The sequence below is a fragment of the Choloepus didactylus genome, chromosome Y, assembly GCF_015220235.1.
Source record: "Choloepus didactylus isolate mChoDid1 chromosome Y, mChoDid1.pri, whole genome shotgun sequence".
NCBI classification, from domain to species: domain Eukaryota; kingdom Metazoa; phylum Chordata; class Mammalia; order Pilosa; family Megalonychidae; genus Choloepus; species Choloepus didactylus.
The window spans coordinates 33,128,813-33,152,622 of record NC_051335.1 but is presented as its reverse complement, the minus strand read 5'-3'; the positions used below and the strand labels follow the sequence as shown (position 1 = coordinate 33,152,622).

General features: G+C 39.9%; 1 protein-coding gene and 1 long non-coding RNA gene across 2 annotated transcripts in view; one reads left to right on the top strand and one right to left on the bottom strand.

Moving 5' to 3' along the window:
• Nucleotides 1–2,075: 2,075 nt before the first annotated feature.
• Nucleotides 2,076–6,694, top strand: LOC119524195. Its single transcript, XR_005214765.1, has 3 exons — nucleotides 2,076–2,211; nucleotides 2,930–3,034; nucleotides 6,497–6,694. It is a non-coding gene; the product is annotated as an uncharacterized LOC119524195 (long non-coding RNA).
• A 1,281-nt stretch (nucleotides 6,695–7,975) lies between these two features.
• Nucleotides 7,976–23,810, bottom strand: part of CYHXorf56 (chromosome Y CXorf56 homolog) — a 109,653-nt gene continuing 93,818 nt past the window's right edge. Inside the window, exons 3-7 of the mRNA XM_037822875.1 lie at nucleotides 23,506–23,547; nucleotides 21,804–21,942; nucleotides 21,233–21,322; nucleotides 17,268–17,360; nucleotides 7,976–16,047 (exon numbers count right to left, since the gene is read on the bottom strand). Of these exons, the coding sequence (XP_037678803.1) occupies nucleotides 15,985–16,047; nucleotides 17,268–17,360; nucleotides 21,233–21,322; nucleotides 21,804–21,942; nucleotides 23,506–23,547 (427 nt within the window). The 3' untranslated portion in view covers nucleotides 7,976–15,984. The remainder of the gene's footprint in view (nucleotides 16,048–17,267; nucleotides 17,361–21,232; nucleotides 21,323–21,803; nucleotides 21,943–23,505; nucleotides 23,548–23,810) is intronic.

The window sequence follows — 23,810 nt, the reverse complement described above, 5'->3', positions numbered from 1 at the left end:
GGCTGGACAGCCTTAGAGGGTTCTGGCCTGTCAGTTGCCCTTCTGAAACCTGTGCTCCCACAGTTTTCTATTTATTGGGATCCAACTGCCCCTACTAGGTTTGATTTTTCCCTGTGTCTCAGTTTCTTCACCTGTAAAATGTGAATACACAAGACACCCGTCACACTTTAAAATATGACCAAAAGCTTTAGTTGAGGGAACTATACAAATGAATTCAAGATGCTGAGGCCTCAGGCAGGCACTCATGAAATACTTGCTAAGTGACCAGAATTATTACATATTACTTAATGGTGCTAATCCACCTTTTCCATATCACAGCATGCATAGCAAATGATATTTGTCCAGCACATTGGCATAGAAAGGAAGAGACTTCTTGTGGCTAGAGCTGTCACAGGCTTGGACCAGCTATTCCAAAGGCTGAGGACCTCAAAATCCCATATTCCTGGAATCTTTATGCAGCACCTGGGGAGGCAAGTGCTGCTTTATGTGAAAGTAGTCACAGTAGCAGTGGTGAGCACTGTTGGCATGGTAACAAGTTTCATGCTCTCCTCTTTCCATACAAGTCAGCCAGCAAAATGGTTGGGTGGGTGGGTGGCCCTGCCTCTTGGAGACCCTTGGTATCCATAGACACAGGTGAGAATTGTCACTGAGCATTTGGGCAAGGGTCTCCTGCGCCTAGCCCTGGCCATGAGGCAGAGATTCCCAGGTTCACATGTTCTCCTTTCTGAAAGGTGATGAGCCCAAAGCCCCCTACCCCCACCCCCCATCACCAGACATCTAGACAAAAGCAGATTGCATTTGCGGGTAATCTGGGTGTGTCGGAGAGAGGGTGTCTAGCTAGAGCAAAATTGTGAGCCATTTGCCTTCTGTCTCCCCTCAAGCCTCTTGTTCCCTTTTCTCCTGCTGGTGCCTGCTCCCACCTCCTTCACTCACTCATCCAACAAGCACTTAATGAGTGGCAACCAAATGCCAAGCCCCGTGCCAGGTACTGGGATTATGAAATGGAACTGTTGGCTTCAAGGAACTCAGTCTGGTAGAAAGAAAGGCATGCAAAGAGAGGTAACAGGTAGGGTGCAATGAATCCAATGGATGTCTGTAAAAGAGGAGGGACAGCACAAGGGCATAAGTCAGCCTCAGAGAGTCAGGAAAGTTTGCAAAGACACTTAAAGAAGAAATGAGGGCTGGAGGAGGAGGGAATCCAGGGAGTAACAAGGCAGCCTTCCAGAGAGAAGGAACAACATGTACTAAGGAGGCATTGAGACATGGGGAAATGAGGCATGTTCAAAGAACTTCAATTTGTCCAGTTGTGCTTGAATATAAAGTGCTGGATGGGGGGTGAGGGTGAGGAAGCCAGGCAGGCAGGAGCCAGATCAAAGAGGTGCCGATTAAAGGAGTTTTGACTTCATTCTAAAGGCCCTTAGGGAGCCACCGGGGCACTTTGAGCAGGGGCATGCCATGACCTGAATAACTTTCACGAAACACTGCTCGGGCAGCAGAAGAAAGGACAGGGTGTTGAGGCAGGGAGATTGCTGAGGAAATGGTTGCAGCCATTCTGGTTACATGGGTTCAAAGCCCAAACCAGAACCTTATCAGTGAGGGTGGCAAGGACAGGATTTGCGAAGCCTTCAATAAGCAGAACCAACAGAACTTGGTGGTTGTTGGGAGGCAGGAGATCCAGGAGAGAGACTGATAAGAGAAGTCCCAGTTTTCTGGTTTGAGTGACTGGGTATGTGGAGGTGCCATTCACTGAAATCAGGGACAGGGGAGGAGGAGGGCCAGGTTGGTTGGATCAGGGCATGGAGATGACAGCCACTGTGGATATGTTAGGTTTGCGATGCCTGGGGGGATGTCTAATAGTCACTTGGATATAAAAGTGTTTCACTTGGCAGAGGTCTGGGCTGATCACAAATGAGATGATGAATAAGAAGAGAAGGCTAAGGATGAAGCCCTGGAGATCACAGCATTTAAGGAATATAAAGTAAGTGTCCTAGAAATGGAGGGAGGAGGGAATGCCCCCCCCCCCCCCCCCCCGTGCAGGATGCGCCAGACAAGTCAAATAAGATAGGGCTGAAATAGCAGAGGAGCCATTTCACTGGAGTACTGGAGGCAGCAGCCAGACTGCAGTGGACTGGCTTGAGACATTTTGGCTGTGAAGAGGAAGAGAGAGAAGAAGCTAGAAGAAGGTTCTGTGTCAGAAGGTTTTCGATGCAGGTATTTGTTCAAATTTACACGCTGACGGGAAGAAGTAATGGGAGGAGAGGGAGAGGGTGAAGTTATGGGAAAGAAAGGAGATAAGTGATGGAGCAGGATCCACGGGGAGGTGAGGGGGCTAGACTGGAGCGCCTGGGGGAAGTGGGTAAGAGCCTGGGAAAGAGGAGGAGGTTGGGGCTAGAGGAAGAGGGTGCTACAGGTTGAATTCCCTGAGATGCAGACTCTGAGATGGAGATCAGCATGCAGGAGGTTTAGGGAGTATTCTCAGGATCCCCACCTGTGGAAGGGAAGAGATGGAAGCAGGGTTGGGTGGAGGGAGATGTTGTGCTGCAATGCAGTTTGTCAAAGGCCTCAGCTTGCCCCACAGCAAGTTCTGGAGCTCAGAGTTGAGACAAGGGGGCAATTGGATGAGAAAAGGGGGCCATTAGATGGAGGCCGCCCTGGGAAGGGGGCCTGACCTCGGACAAAGTGGCTTTCTTTAGCTGAGGCAATCCCCAAAGGGGTCTGGCAGCTGAGGGCTGTCTGTTATAGGTACTCCAGCAGCTGGAGGATAAAGACCTTCAGTTCTGAAGGGGCCGGGGACGGGGTCAGGAAAGCACATCCTAGTGTCCACTACAGAGGGGAAGAGGGTGTCATTGCATTTGAGTTGAATCTGTGAGACAGTCGGTAAGAGTTCACACTGTTGGCCTGAATTTTGCTCTGTGAAAACGGAAACAAGGTCGTCATCTGAAAAGGAGGTCCGGGCTTGGCTGGAGGAGAGTGGAATGGCTATGAAATGGCTGCTTCAGGACTTTGAAGAGGAGCTGACCAGGGACTACAAGAGGTTTGCCAAGTGGTGTTGGGGGGTCTTGGTTGAAACTAGAGAACAAATCATTTCAGTAGGCCCAAAAAGTGTTCAGATTTCAGGGCCCCCTCGATCTTGGCCCCTTGGATCTGTTCTCCTTCCCTCTGATTTGGTTTGTACAGGAAACATCTATATTATTTAGAGAAGAAATTTTATGACACCAGGTTTCTAAATTCCTAAACATTGGCATGTACAATAGTTATTTTTCACCTAAACTGTTTCTTGAACATGATTTAAAATGTAAGGATTTCAGTATATAATGATCATTTTTGCTAATGGCAACAATCTTGCCAAAGGCAAACAAAACTATGTGAGTAATAGAATATTATAAACGGATTAGAAAACTATTTCAGAGTTGATGATAAAGAAGATAAACACTTGCCTGTGAGCAGATGAATAAAGATTACAGGAATCAGGCTTAAACCTAATTAGTAGGTTAACACAAGATGTAGAAAATCACAAAGGAAAACTAATTATGAAGCTACAAAGGAAAAATGCTGCTATAATAAAGAAATACAGAAATTGTCCTTTTTACAGAGTCTTCCTTGATCAAGTTTCATAGGCCGAAAATAACAGATTTAGTATGCCACCTGTTCTGTAGAAAAGAAGAGGAAATAATATATATCTCCTTTTTTTTTTGTTTTTGTTTTTGTTTTGCAAAAAAAGAAAATTCAGAAAAGAAAAGCCAGAAACTAATAATAAAATTAAAGTTGTTTACCTAGAGTGAGGTGGAAAAGACAGGAGAAATACTCTCTGAGTAATCTCTTCTTTTGTATTTAGTTTTGGATTTTGGAAGCATGCTCGTGTATGATATATTTAAAACATTAATTTAAATCAACAAGTTTGGGGAGAGTGCCTACAATTGAAAAAAAACAGAAACAAATGAAACTAACAGTGTATCCAATGGATGGCAGAACCACATAGAAAGATAAAAATAGAATGAATCCATGTCACTTTGAACACTCTACTTGGACTATATATCCTCAGTCTAAAGACATAAAGAAACACAAACAAATACTGTTTTGGTAGGGATATGAATGTAGCAATTCTGAAACTATTTTGTGTGTATTTCAGGATTGAGCAAAGGAGTAAAAATATTGATACATCTGGGAGCCTGGTTTCTCAAGGTGGGAGAGAGGAGATACAATATATGCAATGGGAGGAAATCAAAGAAGACAGGGGATATTGATTTAGAATTATATGTAACAGTATGAAATCATGATTAATAAATTTAAATATATAAAAAAAAAAAAAAAAAAAAAAAGAAATACAGAACAGGTAGCTCATCGGGTACTAGAATTTCCATAGAAAAGTATGCTGCCCAATTAAACAGGGCTTTTTATCCATAAAGGAATTATATGGATGATCATTCAAAAACAATGCCTCCCCATTCTGAGAAGAAAGGATCCCCACTGAAGGGGAGCAGTTATAATGAGAACGCGCTAGGCTTAAAGCGTGGGCTAGGCAGCCAACTGTGTGCCTTGCTCATGAAACCAGCTTGTCATCCATGAGTAACTATGAGCAAGTATCAACAACTTTTATAACTGGCAGGAGCAATATGTTTCTTAGTGAAAAATAAAAACCAAACCTGAATATCTAATTCAAGAACAGAGTCAACATTTGGGATGGGGCCTCACCCTGCCTCCCCACACAGATCCACCACTGAGCATACATTTTAACAAAGGCCTTTGTTGCCCAAGCTATTAAGGGAGCTCCTTAGAAGCAGGCATTACCTTGCTGCACCCTCAGATCACTCCAGGTGGGAACGTGCAGTCCTACCTTAAGGAGAGATGGGGATACTTACAGCTTCCAGGGGTGGATCACTCCCAGCAAGTAAAATCTTATAGCTCTTTTCCACCAGCCTGCCAGACCACTAGGCACCAATTACTGTTGCCCATCTTGTATTCCCTAAGGTCATAGACACCCACACTCACACATGGCACACAAAAAGGACAGGTGATTTTCTGAATCTCCAGTGATATCTACCTTACCACGTCCTGGACAATCTTCTAAGGACTTTATGCTCATTATCTTGTTTTTTCTTCTCAAGCACCTTATAAAGTAGGTACTGCTATTATCCGCATTTTATACACAAGGACAATGATGCACAAAGAGGTAAAGCAACTTGCCCAAGATCGCACAGCCAGCACATGACAAAGCCAGGACATAAATCTAGGCAATCTGATGGCAAGGTTGTGCATTTCCCATAATGCTATGATGCCTCCCACATTTTGAGGATTAGATCAGTGATTCCTTTCTTTCTTCTAGGGCTTCTCTGAAACTCAGTGAAATCTGCTCACATACACACAAACCGCATTTAACTTCACGGGGTGTGGGGACTCCCTGAAGCTCAACTCTGAACCCTGTGGAGTCCTGGATAAGGACCTCTGTCACAGGCTAGTTCACCCTCAGGAAGCATCTCGGCCCAGACCCCAGCTGGCTCACTGTGCCCTGTGCTTCCTTGGGGTAGAACTCATCCTCTCTGCTTTGGGGCTTTTCTTACAGCTGAACTTCAGAATGCTCTGGCTTGCTAACCTGTCATTCATGACCTCACATTGTCCCTGACATTCCATGACATCCCCTGCTGCATCAGGATGAGGTTTCTGATGAGCTGGCCCAGCCCTGGCCCAAAGAAGCAAGCTCTAAGTTTTTCACAAAGAGACCAGGGCACAGTGCTTCAGACCCCAAAATAGAGAGGGAAGTAAATAAAGTTCCCTGGCCAAGCAAATGAAAACTGGTAAATCCCAAGGGCTCTCCCAAGAACTGCCACGGGTCAAAAATGGAAATAAAGTCAGGAAAGGATACAAGAAGAAAAAGATGGAGTCACAGGACTCTCTCTCAGGCTCAGGATCAAGGCAGCCCAACAGGTGTAGGGGAGCCATTTCCATTTTGGGGGCCTCCCACTCAGCTCCCACTCTGAAGCCCAGAAACCAAAGAGCTGTGAGTGAGGTTCACATCAGGAAATGCAGGCACACTGGAGCAGAACCAAGCAAGTGTGGTCACTCACTACAGCTGTGGTGTCAGAACGGGGATCCCCTACAGGCCTGTTTCCTTGTGTCTCCATCCCTGCAGGGACTGTGAGTTCCCTGAAGGCCATGCCCAGGCCTATGTTTCTCCATGATACACTCAGGGCCTGGCACAGGGCTGGCACCTAGTCAGCACTCAGCACGTGTTGATTTTATTCACTCACTCAACCATTATTTTTGGATGGAATATTATGTTAACAGCTCTGCTAGGCTCTGGGATACAGCAGCATGGAAGACTGAATCACATCCTCCACAAGAACATGTTAAGTCCTAAGCCTGGGTCCTGTGGGTGTGGACTCATTTGTAAACAGGATCTTCAAAGATCCTATGTGGAGGAGGCCAAATTGAATCAGGGCCGAGGGGTGGCTAAATCCAATATGACCAGAGTCCTTATAAGGAGAGGGAATCTCGACAGAGACACAGACAACTGAACAAAAGGAGTAGAAGCCAAAGGAGGAGACAGAAGGAGACAGATGGCCCATTGACAGAGGCAGAGATTGAGTTACAGACCACCGGCAAGCCACCATAAGAACCCTACGGACTTTGGAGAAAGCCTGATCCTGCCAATGCCTTGACTTTGGACTTCTAGCTTCCAAAACTGTGAGGCAATAAATTCCTGTTATTGAAGCAAACCAGTGTGTGGCATTTGTTATATCAGCCCTGGAAGACAAGCAGTGACAGTGACAAGCAGTGACAAAAAATTCCCTAGGGAAGGGGGACAGGGAGTATGGGGAGGTGATGAAATTTTAGGTCGAATGGTCAGGAAAGTCCTCTCTGAGAAAACTGCATTTCAGTCAAGACTTGAAGCAGGTAAGGGAGTGGGCCATGCAGATATCTGAATAAGAGTCTTCCAGGCAGAGGGCACCGCAAATGCAAAGGCCTCAAGGCAGCAATGTGCCTGGCATGTTTGAGGGTTGGGGAGGTGATCACTGTAGCTGGAGTGGGGTCAGCTGAGGGGGATCACTGCAGGAATGGCAATCAGAATGAATGAACGAGTAGCGGGATTCTGTCTGGTGCCTAAAAGCAGGGGAACCAAATCAGTTCCACAGCCTGGAAGCCCTCCAAATCCTGACTGGGACCCTTGAGGGAAGGGAGAGGCGAGGCCCCACTAGAGAGCCTATTAATAATTCGTTATCTCTCTCTCTAGCTCCATTCCAAGGACATGACTCGCTTCCCCACCCAACCCCCAATCTCCAGCTGCCTAGGAGGGGAAGGCAGGGGCTTCCTTGAACTTCCTCTTCCTCAGTCTGGAGTTAGAGCTGAGCTGGCAGGAGCAAGCTGAGATTGAGAACTGACCTTTGGAGGTTACATAGTCCATCCTTTGAGCACCACAGAGCATTCTGCTTGTCCTCTGAGACACTGTAAGGGAGGGCATGATGGGCTTTGGCCCTGTGTTCCCTCAGTCCTTTCTGAGAGGGAAGGCCCTTTCAGTTAGGGCCCTTGGACTGCAGATTCTCTCTTAAAGTCCCACTTTCCCATATCCCTCCCTCCCTCTGGCTCTGCCATCAGAGGCAAAAAGAAGTGGCCCTGTCTCCTTTTCAGGACCCCTAGGTTGGAGGACCTAGGCCTGCACTGTCCCCAAAGAGTCCAAACTCAAACTATCTATGGTCTAAAAGACGAGTTATGGGTATTCTTGAGATATTTTGGATACGAGCTCTGTTACTTTCATGTGAGATCTTCATTACAAATATCTTCACTAACTGTGGCTTGCTTTTTCACTCTCTTAATAGCATCTTGTGATGAACAGAAGCTCTTAATTTTGATATAGTCAAATATATCCATCTTTTCTTTTGTGTTTTTTTTTTTTTTTTAACAATAGAAAAATATTGTTCACTGATTTATTTTTCCAAATGAGCAACAGGCTATTTACAAATAAGCGGCTCTCCAATGCCGTGTATTAAAATGGTAATCCTATCAGTGTGAAATCTAAATGAAAAAAAAATTCATTAAGGCACATTTGATCTGTGAGTTTAAAACAAACTTTCTGATGTAGTGACAGATTCATTTTACTTTTGTCCCCCTGCTCCCCAACACATGAGCACCAAAATTGTCAAAGAACACTTAATAGTTAGTAAAACAGTAAGGAATGTAAAAATTGAGGGGAATGTTTTCAAAAGAAAATCTTTGGAGATCAGTTTACTGCAAGTAAAACATACTAAACAGTGAGTACACACTCCTGACATGCTTTTTATGTTTTCATTAAAAGGTCATTTCCCAAAGATGATGAAACTATTTTGCTATATTATTTTCTAGAAGCTTTACTCTTTTGCCTTTCATATTTAGATCCACAATCTACCTGGAAGTGATTTTTGTGGTTATCTGAGGTAGGAGTCAAGTTTTCTTTTTCTCCATATGGATAGCCAATGGTCTCTTTATTGAAAAAGAATCCTTTCCCAACTGAATAGCAGTGGCACCTTTGTTGTATATATGGTGACTGCATATGTGTGAGTATGTTTTGGGGACTCGACTCTAGTCTGTTCCATTGGTCGATATGTCTTTCACTGGACAAATACCACATGGTTTTTTAATTACTTTCACTTTATAATACAACATCTATTTGAACAAGTCCTCCCAACTTGTTCTTCAGAGGGTCTTGGCTATTGGATTTTTTCATTTCCATATAAATTTGAAATTAGCTTGTCAAGTCCCCCCACCCCCACCCCTACACATACACAACTGTTGGGATTTTGACTGGGGTCTCATTGAATCTATAAATCAGTTTGGGGAGAACTAACACCTTAAAGTTACTGAGTCTTCAATCCATGAACTTGGTCTATCCCTCCATTTATATAGGTTTTAAGTTTTCTAAATAATTTTTATAAAGTTTTCTATGTAAAGGCCTTGTACATCTTTTCCTAGATTATCCCTAGGTATTTTTATGCTATTGTAATGGTATAACATTTGTATTTTTAAATTTTCATTTCCAACAGCTTGTATACAGACATACAATTGAATTTCTATATTGCCCACATGTCCAGCAACCTTCCTAAATTCAGTTATTAATTCTAATATTTTATTCTTCAATTCTTTTGGATATTCTAAGTATAGAATTGTGCTTTCTGCAAATAATGACAGTGTTATTTCTTCCTTTCCAATCATTATGCCTTTTATTTTTTTTTTCTTCTCATTGCACTGGCTAGGAATTCCAATACAATGGTTAACACTGGGAATCCTCATCTCATTTCCAGTTGCAGAAGGCAAGCTTTTAAGTATGATGTTTGCTGTAGGATTTTTTTTCTAAGTTTTCTTCTATTCCTAGTTCCTTATTCCCATTTATATCCTTATAATAGATCCACATCATTCAAGATAACTAGAGTATGCTAGGAACATAGCATCCAAATGAGCCTAATTAAAACAATGATAACTTTGCCACTTTCTTCTAAATATTTATACCCCTCATTTTTCTTAAAGTAGAACTTCTAGAATAATGTTGAATAATAGCAATGATAGCAAGCATTCTACTCTTTTTCCTGACATTAATGAAAATGCTTGTAGAATTTTATCTGGATTCTATTTTCTAAAATTTTATTTAGAACTTTTACAACAATCTCCACCTTTACATTTTAATAAATTTTCTTCTCATCTAAATCCCCATATTTACATTTTCCCAACTGACCCCCAAATGATTCCTCACAGCTGGTTTATCCAAACCATTACCCAATCCAGAACAAGGCATTGATTGCATCCAGTTGTTTTGAAGATGAAAAATTTTCTAACCATTATATCTGTCTTAAAATGAAAATGGCCACTTTGGGAGGTTGTAAGTTTACCATCACTGGAGACTTTCAAGCAAAGCCTGGACCAGAATGTGTCAGGGAGGCTGCACAGGGAATTTCTGCATACAGGAGAAGGTTAGAGCGCATGATCTTTAAGGTTCTTTCCAACCTTGAATGATGAAGATTCCATGACTCTGAGTTTCTATTTTTCTTCTGCACCAGATCCAATCCCTCCTGCCTAGTCAAGCACATCACTCCAGTAATTCTCCTCTCTCTCCTGCCCTATCAACTTTTACTTCTCTCTTGGCCTTTTCCCCATCAGCATTCAAATATGCTGTTATTTCTTCCATCTTGAAAATACCTATTGTCAATCTCATTTCCCCCTCGACACACTACTCCATTTCTTTCCTTCCCTTTTTACAGCACTTCCCAAAGATGTTGTCTATATTTACTGCCTCGAATTCCTCTTCTCCCATTCTCCTTTGAACTCACTTCAGTCAGGCTTTTGTTCAAACCACTCTATTGAAACTGCTCTTAACAAGGTCACTGGTGGCCTCCACATTGGCAAGTGCAATGGTCATTTCCAAATCTTCATCTTACATGTGGCATTTGACACAGATGATCATTTCCTCCTGCTTTAAACATGTGCTGGTCATTTGCCTATTTGCTCTCCCATCCATTCCCCTCTTCCCCTGCTCTGTTGTGTATAGCAGACAACTGCTATTCCTAGGCTCCCTTCCCCTCTCACTTCCTGATAGGTTTGGCCAATGGGAATTAATGGCAGAAGAATGGAGAACAGGAGAAGGAAAAAAGTCAGGGTATTTCTCTCCTTTCTGTTTTAGGTATCATCTCTAGCAGTGACTGTATCTCCTATGTGGCTCCCACTGGACAGCCCCTCTCTCCATGGACCGAGCTCCTGCTGGGCTGGCCTTCCTGCTTCTGCTGGGTGGTAGAAGCACCCAGCTTCTACTAGGTGGCCCCTGATCCTGGACTTGGGTAACATTACCTTCTACTTTTGTCTCTCCAGTCCTAGATATGAAGCAGCTTCCTGCTGTTGCTAAATCTCTAGGCTAATTCTCCATCTTCTCTTTGGTTTCTCAGCTCTTCCATCACTGGATTAACCAATTTCTCCTGTTAAATTATTTCTGTTTAAAATTCTGAGTGTGGTTTCTGTTTTTTTGACTGGACCCTGACTGATTTAAAAGATTTGCTTCTCTTAGCTTCTAGGACACTTCACTCTGTTTTCCTCCAACCTTACTAGCCACTCCTTCTCGTCTTCTTTGCCGATTTCTCCTCATCTCTTGACTATTAAATGATGGAGTGCCCCAGGACTTGATTCTTGGACCTCCTCTCTTTGCTATCTACGCTTACTTCCTTGCTGATCTCATCCTGTCTCTGTCTCGTGGCTTTAAATAACATCTCTATATTGAAAACTCCTGACTTTTAATCTCTAGCTGGACCTCCTCAATTGTGCTCCAGACTATATATCCAATGGCATACCTGATATCACCACTTAAATAACAAATATGCATTTCAAACATAATATGTCCAAAACGGAGCTCTTGACTTCCCGCCTGAAACTGTTCTTCCCCATCTCAGTAAATGGCACTTCAGTTCACCCAGTTATTCAAGCCAAAAAATCTAGGAGTTATCCTTGATTCCCCTCATCCCCTCACCTCCCACATCCAGTCTACCAGCTAGTCCTATAAAACTTCCAAAACACATCTCAAATCCATTCACTTTTCTCCAACTCTGGCTTTATTAGCTGATCTAACCACTACCTTCTCTCACCAGGACTACTTCAAGTCTCCCAACTGGTCTCCCTGTTTCCGTACTTGCCTCTCAACAACAAACCATTCTAGAATAATTTTAAAACAACAGCAATGTCCTGTTATTCCTCTGCTTAAAAGCCTCCAATATTTCCCCACTGTACTTTTAATATCCAAAATTCTCACTCTGGCATGCAAGGCCCTATGTGACCTGACTTCTGCTCATTCTTCTGACTTCATCTCTTGCCATTCACTCTCTCTCACTGACTACAGTCTAGTCAAATTGGCCTTCTTTCCGTTCCTTCAACACGTTCTTTCAACATACTAAGCTTTACTTTTTATTGCCATCATCTGAAATGCTTCCCCCTACCCTCTGATCTTTACATAGCTGGCTCATCCTCATCCTTCAGATCTTGTTTGGCTCCAATGTTTCTTCCTCAGAGTCCATCCTTAACTACCCATCAGTCTCTATCCCATAATACTATTTTAACTGGTATTTTTCCTGTTTACTTGTTTGTTTGTCACCCCTGCCCCTAGAATGTGAGCTCCTTTGTTCTACACTATGTCTCCAGCTCCTGGTGCAATACCTGGCACTTAATAGCTACTCAATATGTATTAGTTGAATTGAATAAAAGGCAGTGTATTAGCCTTGAGCAGGAAGAGGCCACCTCTACCTCTAAGACTGGAAAGAGAAAAGGATGGGAGCAAATGCTAGTAAGTGTGCCCCTATTTTCTTGCTGTCACAGATAAAGGAAATCATCTGCCTGAGAGGGCTTGCAGGGAGAGGTTTGGGGAAAGTGGTGAAGACTCTAAATAGTTTCTGAGGGAAACAGGGGAGCTGCTGACCAAAAACACATAGTAGAAGGAATGACTAGGTGTGATGAGAACCCATCTGATGTTGGAACCATAAATTCACTGTGCCAAGCACTCACCCACTTACAAGATTTTCCTCATGGATACTCAACTATTTGGGTAAAAGATCAGCCAAAGCAGAATGTATGATTGATTCTAAACTGGGAGTTTACAAGACAGATGTTATAGTAGTAAAAGGAGTAAGATTTACATCAGCACCAGAAAAAAAAAAATGGAGTACTAAGGTATAAATTTAAACAAAATACATATAGGATCTATACTCAAAAAGCTCTGAGGAAAGGAATCAAAGATGACCTAAACAGATGGAGACATACACAATGTTCATGGGTTGGAAGACTCAACATTATGAAGATGTCAATTCTCCCTAATTTGTAGATTTTATACAATCCCAACCAAAATCCCAGCAAGAATTTTGGAGACCCCAACAAGCTGATTCTAAAATTTATATGGGAAGACAAAGGAACTAAATAGCCAGAACAACTCTAAAAAAGAACAAAGTTGGAGGACACACACTACCTGATTTCAGTACTTACTATTAAAGCTGTAATAATCAAGACAATGTAGACATGTAATTCAACAGACAGAACAGAAACACCAGAAATAGAGTAAACTGATTTTTGACAAAGGCATTAAAGCTCAATTCAATTGAGAAAGGAGTCTTTTTAACAAATGGTGCTAGAGCTGGACATTCATATATATATATAAAAGGAACCTTGACACATACCTCACACCTTATATAAAAATTAACTCAAAACTGGTCACAGACATAACTGTAAAATATAAAAACTTCTGGAAGAAAATCTGCATGATCCTGGGTCATGAAAGATACCACATTGTTAAGAGAATGAAAAGACAAGCCACAGACTGGCAGATGTTGCAAATCACGTATCTGATAAAGGACATATCCAGACTATATAAAGAATTCTTAAAACAACAATAAGAAAACAAACAACCCAATTTTAAAAATGGGCAAGAGATCCGAGCAGACACTTCACCAAAGAAGACATACAGATTGAAAATTAGCTTATGAAAATAGGCTTCACATTATTTGGCATTAGGGAAATGCAAAGTAAAACCACAACAAGATACCACTGAGAAACTGTCACAGAGTGGAAAAGACTAAGGAGACATGACGGCTAAGTGCAATGTGGGATCCCAGATTGGATCCTGGAACAGAAAGAGGAGAACATTAATGGAAAAACTAGTGAAATCCCAATAAAGTCTGTAGTTTAGTTAATGTTACTGTACTAATGTTAATTTTTTGGTTTTTGACAAATGTAGCATGGTTCTGTAAGATGTTAACATTAGGGGAAGCTGAGGGAAGAGTATACAGGAACTCTGCACTATCTTTGAAACTTTTCTGTAAATCTGAAATCTAAACGTATTCAAAAATTAAAAGTTTTTTTTGTAAAGGAGGTAAGAGAGTTGAAGGTGCTAGTGAGAAGAATTCAGATAATTAATCACAGGATCACAGGTCAAAAAGAAGCAAGGTGATGATGGAACTGCAATTCTGGGAGAAAATAGGAGGATTAAGTTTCTGTAAGTGACACTTATACCACTGTAAGTGACACTTTTTGTTTTCCTGAATGAACAGTAAACACTCAAGTGTAATGGACTGTGGTTTGAAAGACAACTGTGTTAAAATTGAGTGAATGAGAGGAGCAGTCAGAGAGGTAGAGAAGAACCAGAATAAAACACCAAAGAAAACCAACAAGGGAAATTTTTCCTTAAAAAAAGATTACCCGTAGTGTTAAGGGACCTAAAATGGTCAACAGAGACAAGCTAGTTTTTAAAAAGCTTCTCAAGTTCTGTTAAACAATAATTGATGACATTTGGAAGTATAATATTCTGCAACATCTTAATATTTATCAGTTTTTTCATAATCGCAAATAAAAAAATAAGACTGCAGAATTTCAATGTCTCTTTATACTAACAATAAAACACTATTATTTGCTACTAAAATATTACAAGTAAATAAAGAGAATAGAGAAACCATCATGGTTTTTCAGTAACTATTTCAACATGAATAGACAAAAACACAATGAAAAGCACATACTTTCCTGGTGCTAATGATATAACCTCTTACAGTTTTATAGATGAAGCAAAATGCATAATTTGAACCAGATGTTGAAATCATTTAGAACCAGTATCTGAGGACAAATATTTCAGAAGATATGTGGAAAGGTAACCACACATTTGCTATTGGGAGTCCTCTATGCAATGTCCTTATTTTGCACTTGGTTTCTCAAAATAAAATTGTGATCTGTTCTTAACAATATATATTTTTAAATCCCTCAGAAGAAGCAGTTCAGCACAGTAGTTAAGAGCTTAGGTTCTATAGTCAGAGTTTGGCTTTCTCACTTACTGGCTACAGGATCTTGGGAAACAAACATTCTGAGCCTCAGAGTCCTCATTTGTAAAATAACAATAACCATTAAATCTACCTCACAGGATTACTATGTTGTTTAGATTAAGATAATACTTTTAAGTGTTTTCCACAGCACCTAACACATAGTAAGTACTGAATAAAAAGTAGCTTGTATTAATGCTATTGTTATTACTACTATTTATCACTATTACTACTAGAAAAATAATCAACCTTCAAAACTAAAACAAAACAAAACAGGTTCAACAGAAGTGAGAGTATGAGAGTAGCAAAGATAGGAGATCATGGTCTGGGAATAGAATACCGGATTTCAGAGGTGGCCTAGACCAGATCCAGGCTGTGGTCATGGGAGTTTGTGGCTAAGTGGAGGGAAGGTAAAGGTCATTGTCTGGAGTTGAGGTTAAGGAATTGTGAAGAGGTTATGGATGGTCACCCACATGATGGTTAATTATCTCTCAGAATGATGACTGGAAATGAGGTGCAGGGGAAGATTCCCTTGCAAAGACCTGACTGAATTCAAGAAAGTAACTGGGAAGATGGTAACATGACGCAACACTGGGCCTTCCCAGGGCCCCCACCCCTCTGGCTTTTTTTTCATGGATTTCCTCAAACAGTAGAAAGATTCAAACCATAGCCAATAACTGCCATTTTAAGAACAAACAGATACGGAGTCACTTAAAAGGATTTGACTTGCTGTAACTTTAAATATAATTCATGCTGCTCTTCTCTATGACATACCTTAATGTTTTCCTCAAAAATCTTATATTTTATTAACTTTGAAGAAGGAAGAAAAACAGCCACTTTAGAAAGTAGTGACACTCAACAGTGATCTATTCATATAGTTTCTACACAGCTGTAGAAGTTAACATCACATGCCTAGTGGACAAAAAATAGTACAGAAAACCTATATATAGAAAGATTTAGAGAAATCCATCTCCTGGAATATTAATTTTCCCACCCTCTTGAGCTGGAAACAGGGCAAATGGACTCAGTTAAAGACCTCATTGAATATATTGAATATAGGAGAATCAACAGGAAGCAACACGAAGCCCTCTGCTAGGGCACAAAGGTAGGAACCAGTCCACATAGTCAAGAAAAAGTTCTTTTTCCTCCTGCTCTAAATGTTTGCCTCCAGACTGTGCACAGAGAAAGATCCTGGTCATTTGAACTGGTTGTCAATCAAGGTCCCCTTCATTTTAGCTTTCTTGGCTTCCAGCTCAGCCTGGAGAGGAAGAAAAGTACATGTCCTGATACATGACAACAAGATTATTTTCCTTCATTATTCTAATTGCCCCAAACACTATCCTGTAATGTTCATTTAGTATAAAAATTAGAATAGTGGTTCTAAAATTGTTAGAAAGCTCTAGCAACTGCTTTCCAACCTTTCTGGTGTTATGGTACACATAGAAAATGATAATATTTATATGGCAACATGGGGTAAATACACAAGGCTTCTGATGGCTAAAGGTAACTGGTACAGGGATTCCAGCAGCCCCAGGGCCTCCCCCAAGAGCCAAGGGAATCAATAACTTGGCATACCAGTATCCTATTCTTGGCAGAACAGGAAGAAAAACATTGTTCTAGAACAGTGCTACTCAAAGCTGTGCGGTCCATGAACTGGTACAGGTCCTTGAACCATTTTTTACCAGTCCATGTCAAGATTTGCACAAAAATTGAGATTAAGTATTTAGAAACTTTTACAGCAATCTGACAAAATAACAATAAAATAAAATAACCTACTAATAAAATTTGAGGCCAATTCATTATTTATTGTATGTTACAAATTACGAATCTGTGCAAGACAGATTGGAAGTTAAAAAAAAAAAAGCACTGGTCCTTCACCTCGGAAAGTTTGCTAAGCACTGCTCTAGACCACTGTGGCAAGGTGAAAAAGCTCCCAGGACTCACCATCTCTGTCACCAAAAAATCCTCTGTAGTCATTAAAATAGACTAGTATACCATTTGATGAGTCACCAAGGCAGTGATGTTTAGTTTTAATGAAATATAAGTAAATTATTATCCAAAAAAACCCCACAAAAACATAGGCACCATCATATATTGAGGTGAATACTTTAAGATGAGCCCATGAATAACATGAAAACCACCATGAGGGCTTTAAGAAGCAAAGACCAGTCCCAATTCTTGTACTGCCAATATAGCACTATTATAGGCCATTACACCCTAACCTTTTGCTCCTGACCATGCCTCACACCTAGCAGATTAAAATATCATTCTAGTTAGGACTATCTAACAAGCATTATAACTTCAGGGCTAGATCCTATGGTCACTGCTACAGAGCAGGGATTATAGACATCCATGTGGTTGCAACCCAGGGTTAGGAACCCGGCAGCAAACTACTCTAGTAACCCCGGCTTGAAGGTCTGTCAGAGCAAGAAATCCAAATAACCAAGCCTAGCACCTTTCCACCCGCATGGCACTCACCAGCTCTTGCAGCCGCCTCTTGCTCATGCCTTTGCGTTCCAGCTGTTTTTCAATCACTTTGGCATTCTGGGCATACGAGTCAGCAACTTCTCTCTGAGGGAGAAAAGGAGCATCCTTAAATCAGCAACTTGTCAATGAATAACAACAAGGACAATAAGCAGCAATTTATACTACTCAGATAATGAAATCGTTATGTAACTGGAAGGACCCTGTTCCCTTTCAACTCTTCATCTTTTCAATGATCCATAGGGTTCAGGTTTCAAATGAAACCATTTTTAAAATAACAGATAACAACTCTCTCTAAATATCATTATACTGAAGTACCATAAATGTAGTTGCTGCTACTGCTAAGGTTAGACTCACAAACCATCAGAACTGGAAGGAACCTAAAATCATGTAGTTCACTAGTTCTTAAATTGAAGTGGGATGGGGGCTTTACCCCTTAAGGCATCTTACAAAACAGTATGAAAAACCACTGATCTGGTAAAAGGCAGAAAGCTTGTCCCCAAAGTCAGGAACAAGACAAGGCTGCTCGCTTTCACCACTGCTATTCAACATTGTACTGGCATTTCTAGACAGAGCAATTAGACAGTAAAAAGAAATAAAGGAACCCAGATTGGAAAGGAAGAAGTAAAACTACCCCTATTTGCAGATGACATGATCCTTTATATAGAAAATCCACAGAAAGCTACTAGAGCTAATAAATTCAACAACATTGTGGGGTACAAGCAACATGCAGAAATCAGTTGTTTTTATGTAAATATTCTTGCTCTTAGGAAATGTACACTACAATTTTAAGTATTTAAGGAGCACACAACCTACTCTCAAATGTTCAGAAAATGGATTAATAGAGAGACAGACAGATGTATAGCTAGATAGAGGGATTGATATATCAATGGATAGAGAGCTAGAATGATACGGCAAATGTGGCAAAATCAGTGAGTCTGGGTATCTAGGGGGATGGGGTATGTTGGGGTTCTCTGTAGGGGGCTTGTATTATTTTGTAACTGCCCTGTAAGTTTAAAAGTATTTCAAAAATAAATTAAAAAAAAAAATCAGTTGTGTTTCTTTACAACAGCAACAAACAATCCAAAATGGAAATCTGGAAAACAATTCCATTTGCAATAGCATCTAAAAGAATAAAATATCTACGAATAAATTTAACCAAGGATGTGAAGGACTTGTTTACTGAAAACTACAAAACATTGCTCAGGGAAATTAAAGAAGATCTAAAGAAATGGAAAGACTTCCATGCTCATGGATTGGAAGACTTACTATTGTTAAGATGCCAATACTACCCAAAGCAATCTACAGATTCAACACAATCCTGATCAAAAGTCCAGGAGCTGGTTTTGCAGAAATGGAAAAGGCAACCATCAAATTCATATGGAATTGCAAGGGGCCCCGAAGAGCCAAAACAATCCTGGAAAAGAAAAACAGGTTTGGAGGATTCACACTTCTTGATTTCAAATTATATTACAAAGTGACAGTAACCAAAACAGGGTGATACCGGCACAAAGATAGGCAAATTAATTCAGTGGTACAGAAATGAAAGTCCAGAAATAGACCCACACATTTGTGGCCAACTGATTTTCAATAAGAGTGTCAGTATACTCAATGGGGAAGTATAGGCTTTTCAACAAATGATGCCGGGAAATCTGGATATCTACATGCAGAACAATGAAGTTAGACCCCCTACCTCACACCATATATAAAAATCAACTCAAAACGGATCAAGGACTCAAACATAGGGGCAAATCTTCATAGCCTGGGATTTGACAATGGATTCTTAGATATGACACCAAAAATACAAGCAACAAAAGAAACAACACATAAATTTGATTTCATCAAAATTAAAAATTGTGCATCAAAGAAAATTATCAAGAAAAGTGAAAAGACAATCTATAGAATGGGAGAAAATAGTTTCAAACCATATATTGGAAAAGGCTTTAATATCTAGAAAGTATAAAAAACTTTGTACTTTATACTTCAACCAAAACATCAACCAAAACAACCTAATTTAAAAATGGGCAAAGGACTTTTACTAAAGAAGATATACAAACAGCCAATAAAAACATAAACAGATACTCAACTTCATTAGCCATTAGGGAAATGCAAATTAAAACCACAGTGAGATACCATTTCCCACAAGGAAGGCTATTATTAAATAATGGAAAATAACAAGTGTTGGAAAGGATACAGAAAAATTGAAACTCTAGTGCACTGTTGGTGGGAATGTAAAATGGTGCAGCCATGGTGGAAAGCAATTTGGCCAGCAATCCCACTCCTAGGTATATACCCAAAGAGAAGTGAATGAAAACAGGGTTGCAAAAAGACACTTGTACACCAATGTTTATATAACATCATTATTCACAACAGTTCAAAGCTGGAAACAACCCAAGTACCCATCAACAAATGAATGAATGAACAAAATATGGTATATACACACAATGGAATATTATTTGGCCATAAGAAAAAATGAAATTATGAGACATGTTGCAACATGGAAGAACCTCAAAAACATGCTCAGTGAAATAAGCAAGACACCTAAGGACAAAAATTGCATATCACTTATAAAATATGACTAGAAAAAGCAAATTTGTAAAGATAGAGAGCAGATTAGAGATTACTGGGGGAAGGGGCTGGGGGAGGAAGTAAGGGGGGAGTGTTTGTAAAAATAAAATAAAATTTTAAAAAATAATAAATATCAATCAGTTATCGAAAACCTCCCTACAGAAGAAAGCCCAGGGCTTCACAGGGGAATTTTACCAAACATTCGAAGAACTAACACCATTCCTGCTCATACTCTTCCAAAAAATTAAAGAAAAAGGAACACTACCTAATTCATTCTATGAAGCTAATAGCACTCCAATACCAAAACCTAATAAAGAAGTATTTTCTAAGGTTGCATTAATATCCAGATTTTTTTCTTTTGTTGGTGTCCATTTTGTTTCCTTGTCGAATTCCAAAGCAATAAAATTCCTCATTAAATAAATAAATAAATAAATAATTAAAAATAAAATAAACATATGGATTTATGGGGGGGAGGGGGAAACACAGAAAATAACCAGTGTTGGAAAGGATATGGAGAAATTGGAACTCTTGTACATTGCTGGTGGAAATGTAAAAGGGTACAGTTGCAGTGGAAAACATTTTGGCAGTTTCTCAAAAAGTTAATCATAGAACTATCATATAACCCGGTAATCCTACTTCTAGGTATATACCCCAAGGAACTGAAAGCAGGTGCTCAAACAGATATTTGTACACCAATGTTCATAGCAGCATTATTCACAATTGCCAAAAGGTGGCAACAACCCAAGTGACCATTAACAGATGAATGGATAAACAAAATATGGTATATCCATACAGAATATTTTTCAGTCATATAAACAGATGAAGTTTATATGTGCTACAACATGGATGAATCCTGACAATATTATGCTGAGTGAAATAAGCTGAACAGAAAAGGACAAATATTGTATGATCTTGCTTATAGGAAATATCTAGAATAGGCAAATTCATAGAAACAGAAATGAGATTACAGGTTGGCAGGGGAGGGGAAGAAGGGAAACGGGGGGGTTATTTTTATTGTGGTAATAAATATAACATAAAATTTGCCATTAATGGTAAATTAGTGGCATTGATTACATTTACATTGTTGTATGATCATCACCACCATCTATTACCAAAATTTTTTCATCATCCAAAAAAGAAACTCTGTACCCATTAAGCAATAAGTAAATTAGCAAAAATCAATGATCTAATCCAATTCTCTTGTTCTTATTTTACTGATTTCCCTGAGATCCAGAGTAACAGGGACTATCCCAGCATCATACCATTTCTTACTAGCAGAACAGGGTCTAAAAGCAAAGTCTAATTATCCTGCTACTCAGATGCTCTAGCTTTAGAGTCCCCTTCCTTCTGCCCCACCTCTCCTTAAATTCCACTTCCGCAGAAGCACTTACAGCCTCAATCTCCTCTTCCTCTTCATCAATGGTAGACACAGTGACAGAGCTGAACTTGCCCATGTCTTTAGTCCGTTTGGTCATCATCACCTGGAACAGCAGGAAGAGGAATTAGTCCAGTTTACCACAAGAGGATCCAATAGCGTTTGGGGTGGGTTGGGGGCTGCAACACACCTCTTCAGGACAGGCTGACTGATCTAAAAGCACCGTTTTTATTTACTTATTTTTCTAACATTTGCCATAAAGAGTTTTTAACTATATATATAAAATTAGCCTGATTCATTTAATTTTTAACTTTTCATGCCAGAAAAAGAAAATTTTTTAAAGGAAAAATATGTGAATACAAAACCTACAAATTCTGACTTCACTCACAGAGCAACTGCAGGAAAGAAAAAAGAACACATAAAAGATGTTACAATTCTGTACCATTTGCTCAAACCCAAAAATGGCATTCTTGTCATAAAGAATGGATCCGTAAAGAGCAGCTTCTTGTGCACTATAACCTTATTTAAAATTTTAGGCCCAAGTCTATAGCTGTATTAACCAGTTTGTCACCTTGAATGTTGATTACCTTCTTAGGAGGCTCTTGTTTCTGAGTATATATATTCGTTTTCCCAAAACCTTGGCCAAACTTGACTACTGCTCCATCCACAATGAAGGTCACTGGAGCATTCTTCGGCTGGGACTGGTAGAAGAGTGGTAGTCCACACCTGCAAAGAGCAGAGTGAATCTCTGGGAGGCCTCAGAATCCAAATCTCCAGAACAGCTATTTGCAAAGGATGCTTAGATTCTGGGAATATTTTTGTCTGTGGCATCAACTAATCATTCATTAACTCTTCCCAGTGTTACCCCAAACTACTTGATTAAGAGTCATTTAGGGTGTTTGTTAAAACTACTGAACAGATTCCCAGGTCCCTCCTCAGGAGACCCTGATTCAGCAGATCTCAGCGGTGAGCCTTGGGACTCTGTCATTTTAATCATTATCCCTGGTGATTTTTATAATCAGACAAGTTTGGGAAACACTGGCTCATGCTACTGGGTTGTTTTCCAACTAAAACTGTGGCCATTCTTCCCAGAAATCTGGGTAACTAGTTTGGGGGTTTTATCTAGTTTTCTTTCTGTTTGTTGAATTTTGGTTTTGCAGAGTCAAAAGGTAGCTAAAGGCTCCATTGCAGTGGTCTTCAAACTAATCTGTGTAGTAGTCACCATGCTTTCTTTGATTGGCCATCATAATACTTTTTGAACTAAATAAAGTGGGCCTATAAGATGTGATAAAACACATTTAACCAATCCAATCCAGTGCGGCTGAGCCATCTTGTCAATTTTCCCCTGCTTTCATTCTTCTAGTATGAATCCTTTGAGAGCCAAGATAGAACTGCAGTTACATCAACAAGACTGTGTAATAGTCTCACAATTAAAAGCCTAGAGCTGGAGAAAACTTTTGCATTTTTATGTTTTGCTTTAAAGAATACTTTCTAAACTAAGGTTTTTAGGTCTATAGTCTTATAATAGGCTTTGAGTAGGTCTGGATTAAAACACACTATGTGTCCTTTATCACATGACCCAGTAATCCCACTCCAAGAAAAAAAAAGCATGCCCCATCAAGATTTATACTAGAATGTTCACAGCAGCTTCAGTTGTGATAGCCCAAACTTGAAATGTCCTTCAACAGGTGAAGGATAAACAGTGGTACAACCATACAAGGGAATACTACTCAGCAGTAAAGAAGAACAAACTGTTGATACACACAACATCTAGGATGGGTCCCAAAAGCATTATGCTAAGTGAAAGAAGCCAGATGCAAAAGATACATATTGTATGTAGAATACATATTGTAGAATTTATGTAAAATTTTACAAAAGGCAAAACTACAGTGACAAAAAGCAGATCAATGGTTGCCAGGGGAGAGGAGTGGAAAAAGGAGATTGACAGCAAAGGGCACATGGAGTGTTGGAAATGTTTTTTATCATGATAGTGATGGCATTACCTGACTGTATACTCTTGTTAAATCTCATCAAATTGTACATTTAAAATTTGTAAATTTACATATCAATTTTTAAAAAATTATGCTATGTTAAAAATCCAGTTTTGTGGCCAACTGGTCAGGCATGGAACTTTGAATAGTCTCTTGGGGAAGCATGTTGCTCTTTGATTAGTTGAAGTTTGAAGGCAACTGAGATTTTAAGGATAATGACAAACAGTGAAGTGTATATACATAATTATTTCCCTAATATAGTATGGAACTGAAAAAAATCCACAATGTGAATACTTACTTTGCACACTTCTTCCTGTATTGCCGTTCAATGCCTTCAGGCCTGCACAGAAAATGAAAGTTAAAAAAAAATGTAAACAAATCTCATGACCTATGAATCTCACCAGCTCATATCTTCAAATGCCTCTAAAAGGCCTTTTGAAAAATGTCCATTTCATAGATCAACCAGTAAGTTAAATAACTATGACCTTTAAAGCTCCAGCATTCCTTCCTTCTTTGCTTCAACATTTAATAAGCTCTTAATATGGGCTGGGCAACTTCCTGACAGAAGAGAAGGAGGAGCAGTAATAGTCATAGTCAATGTAG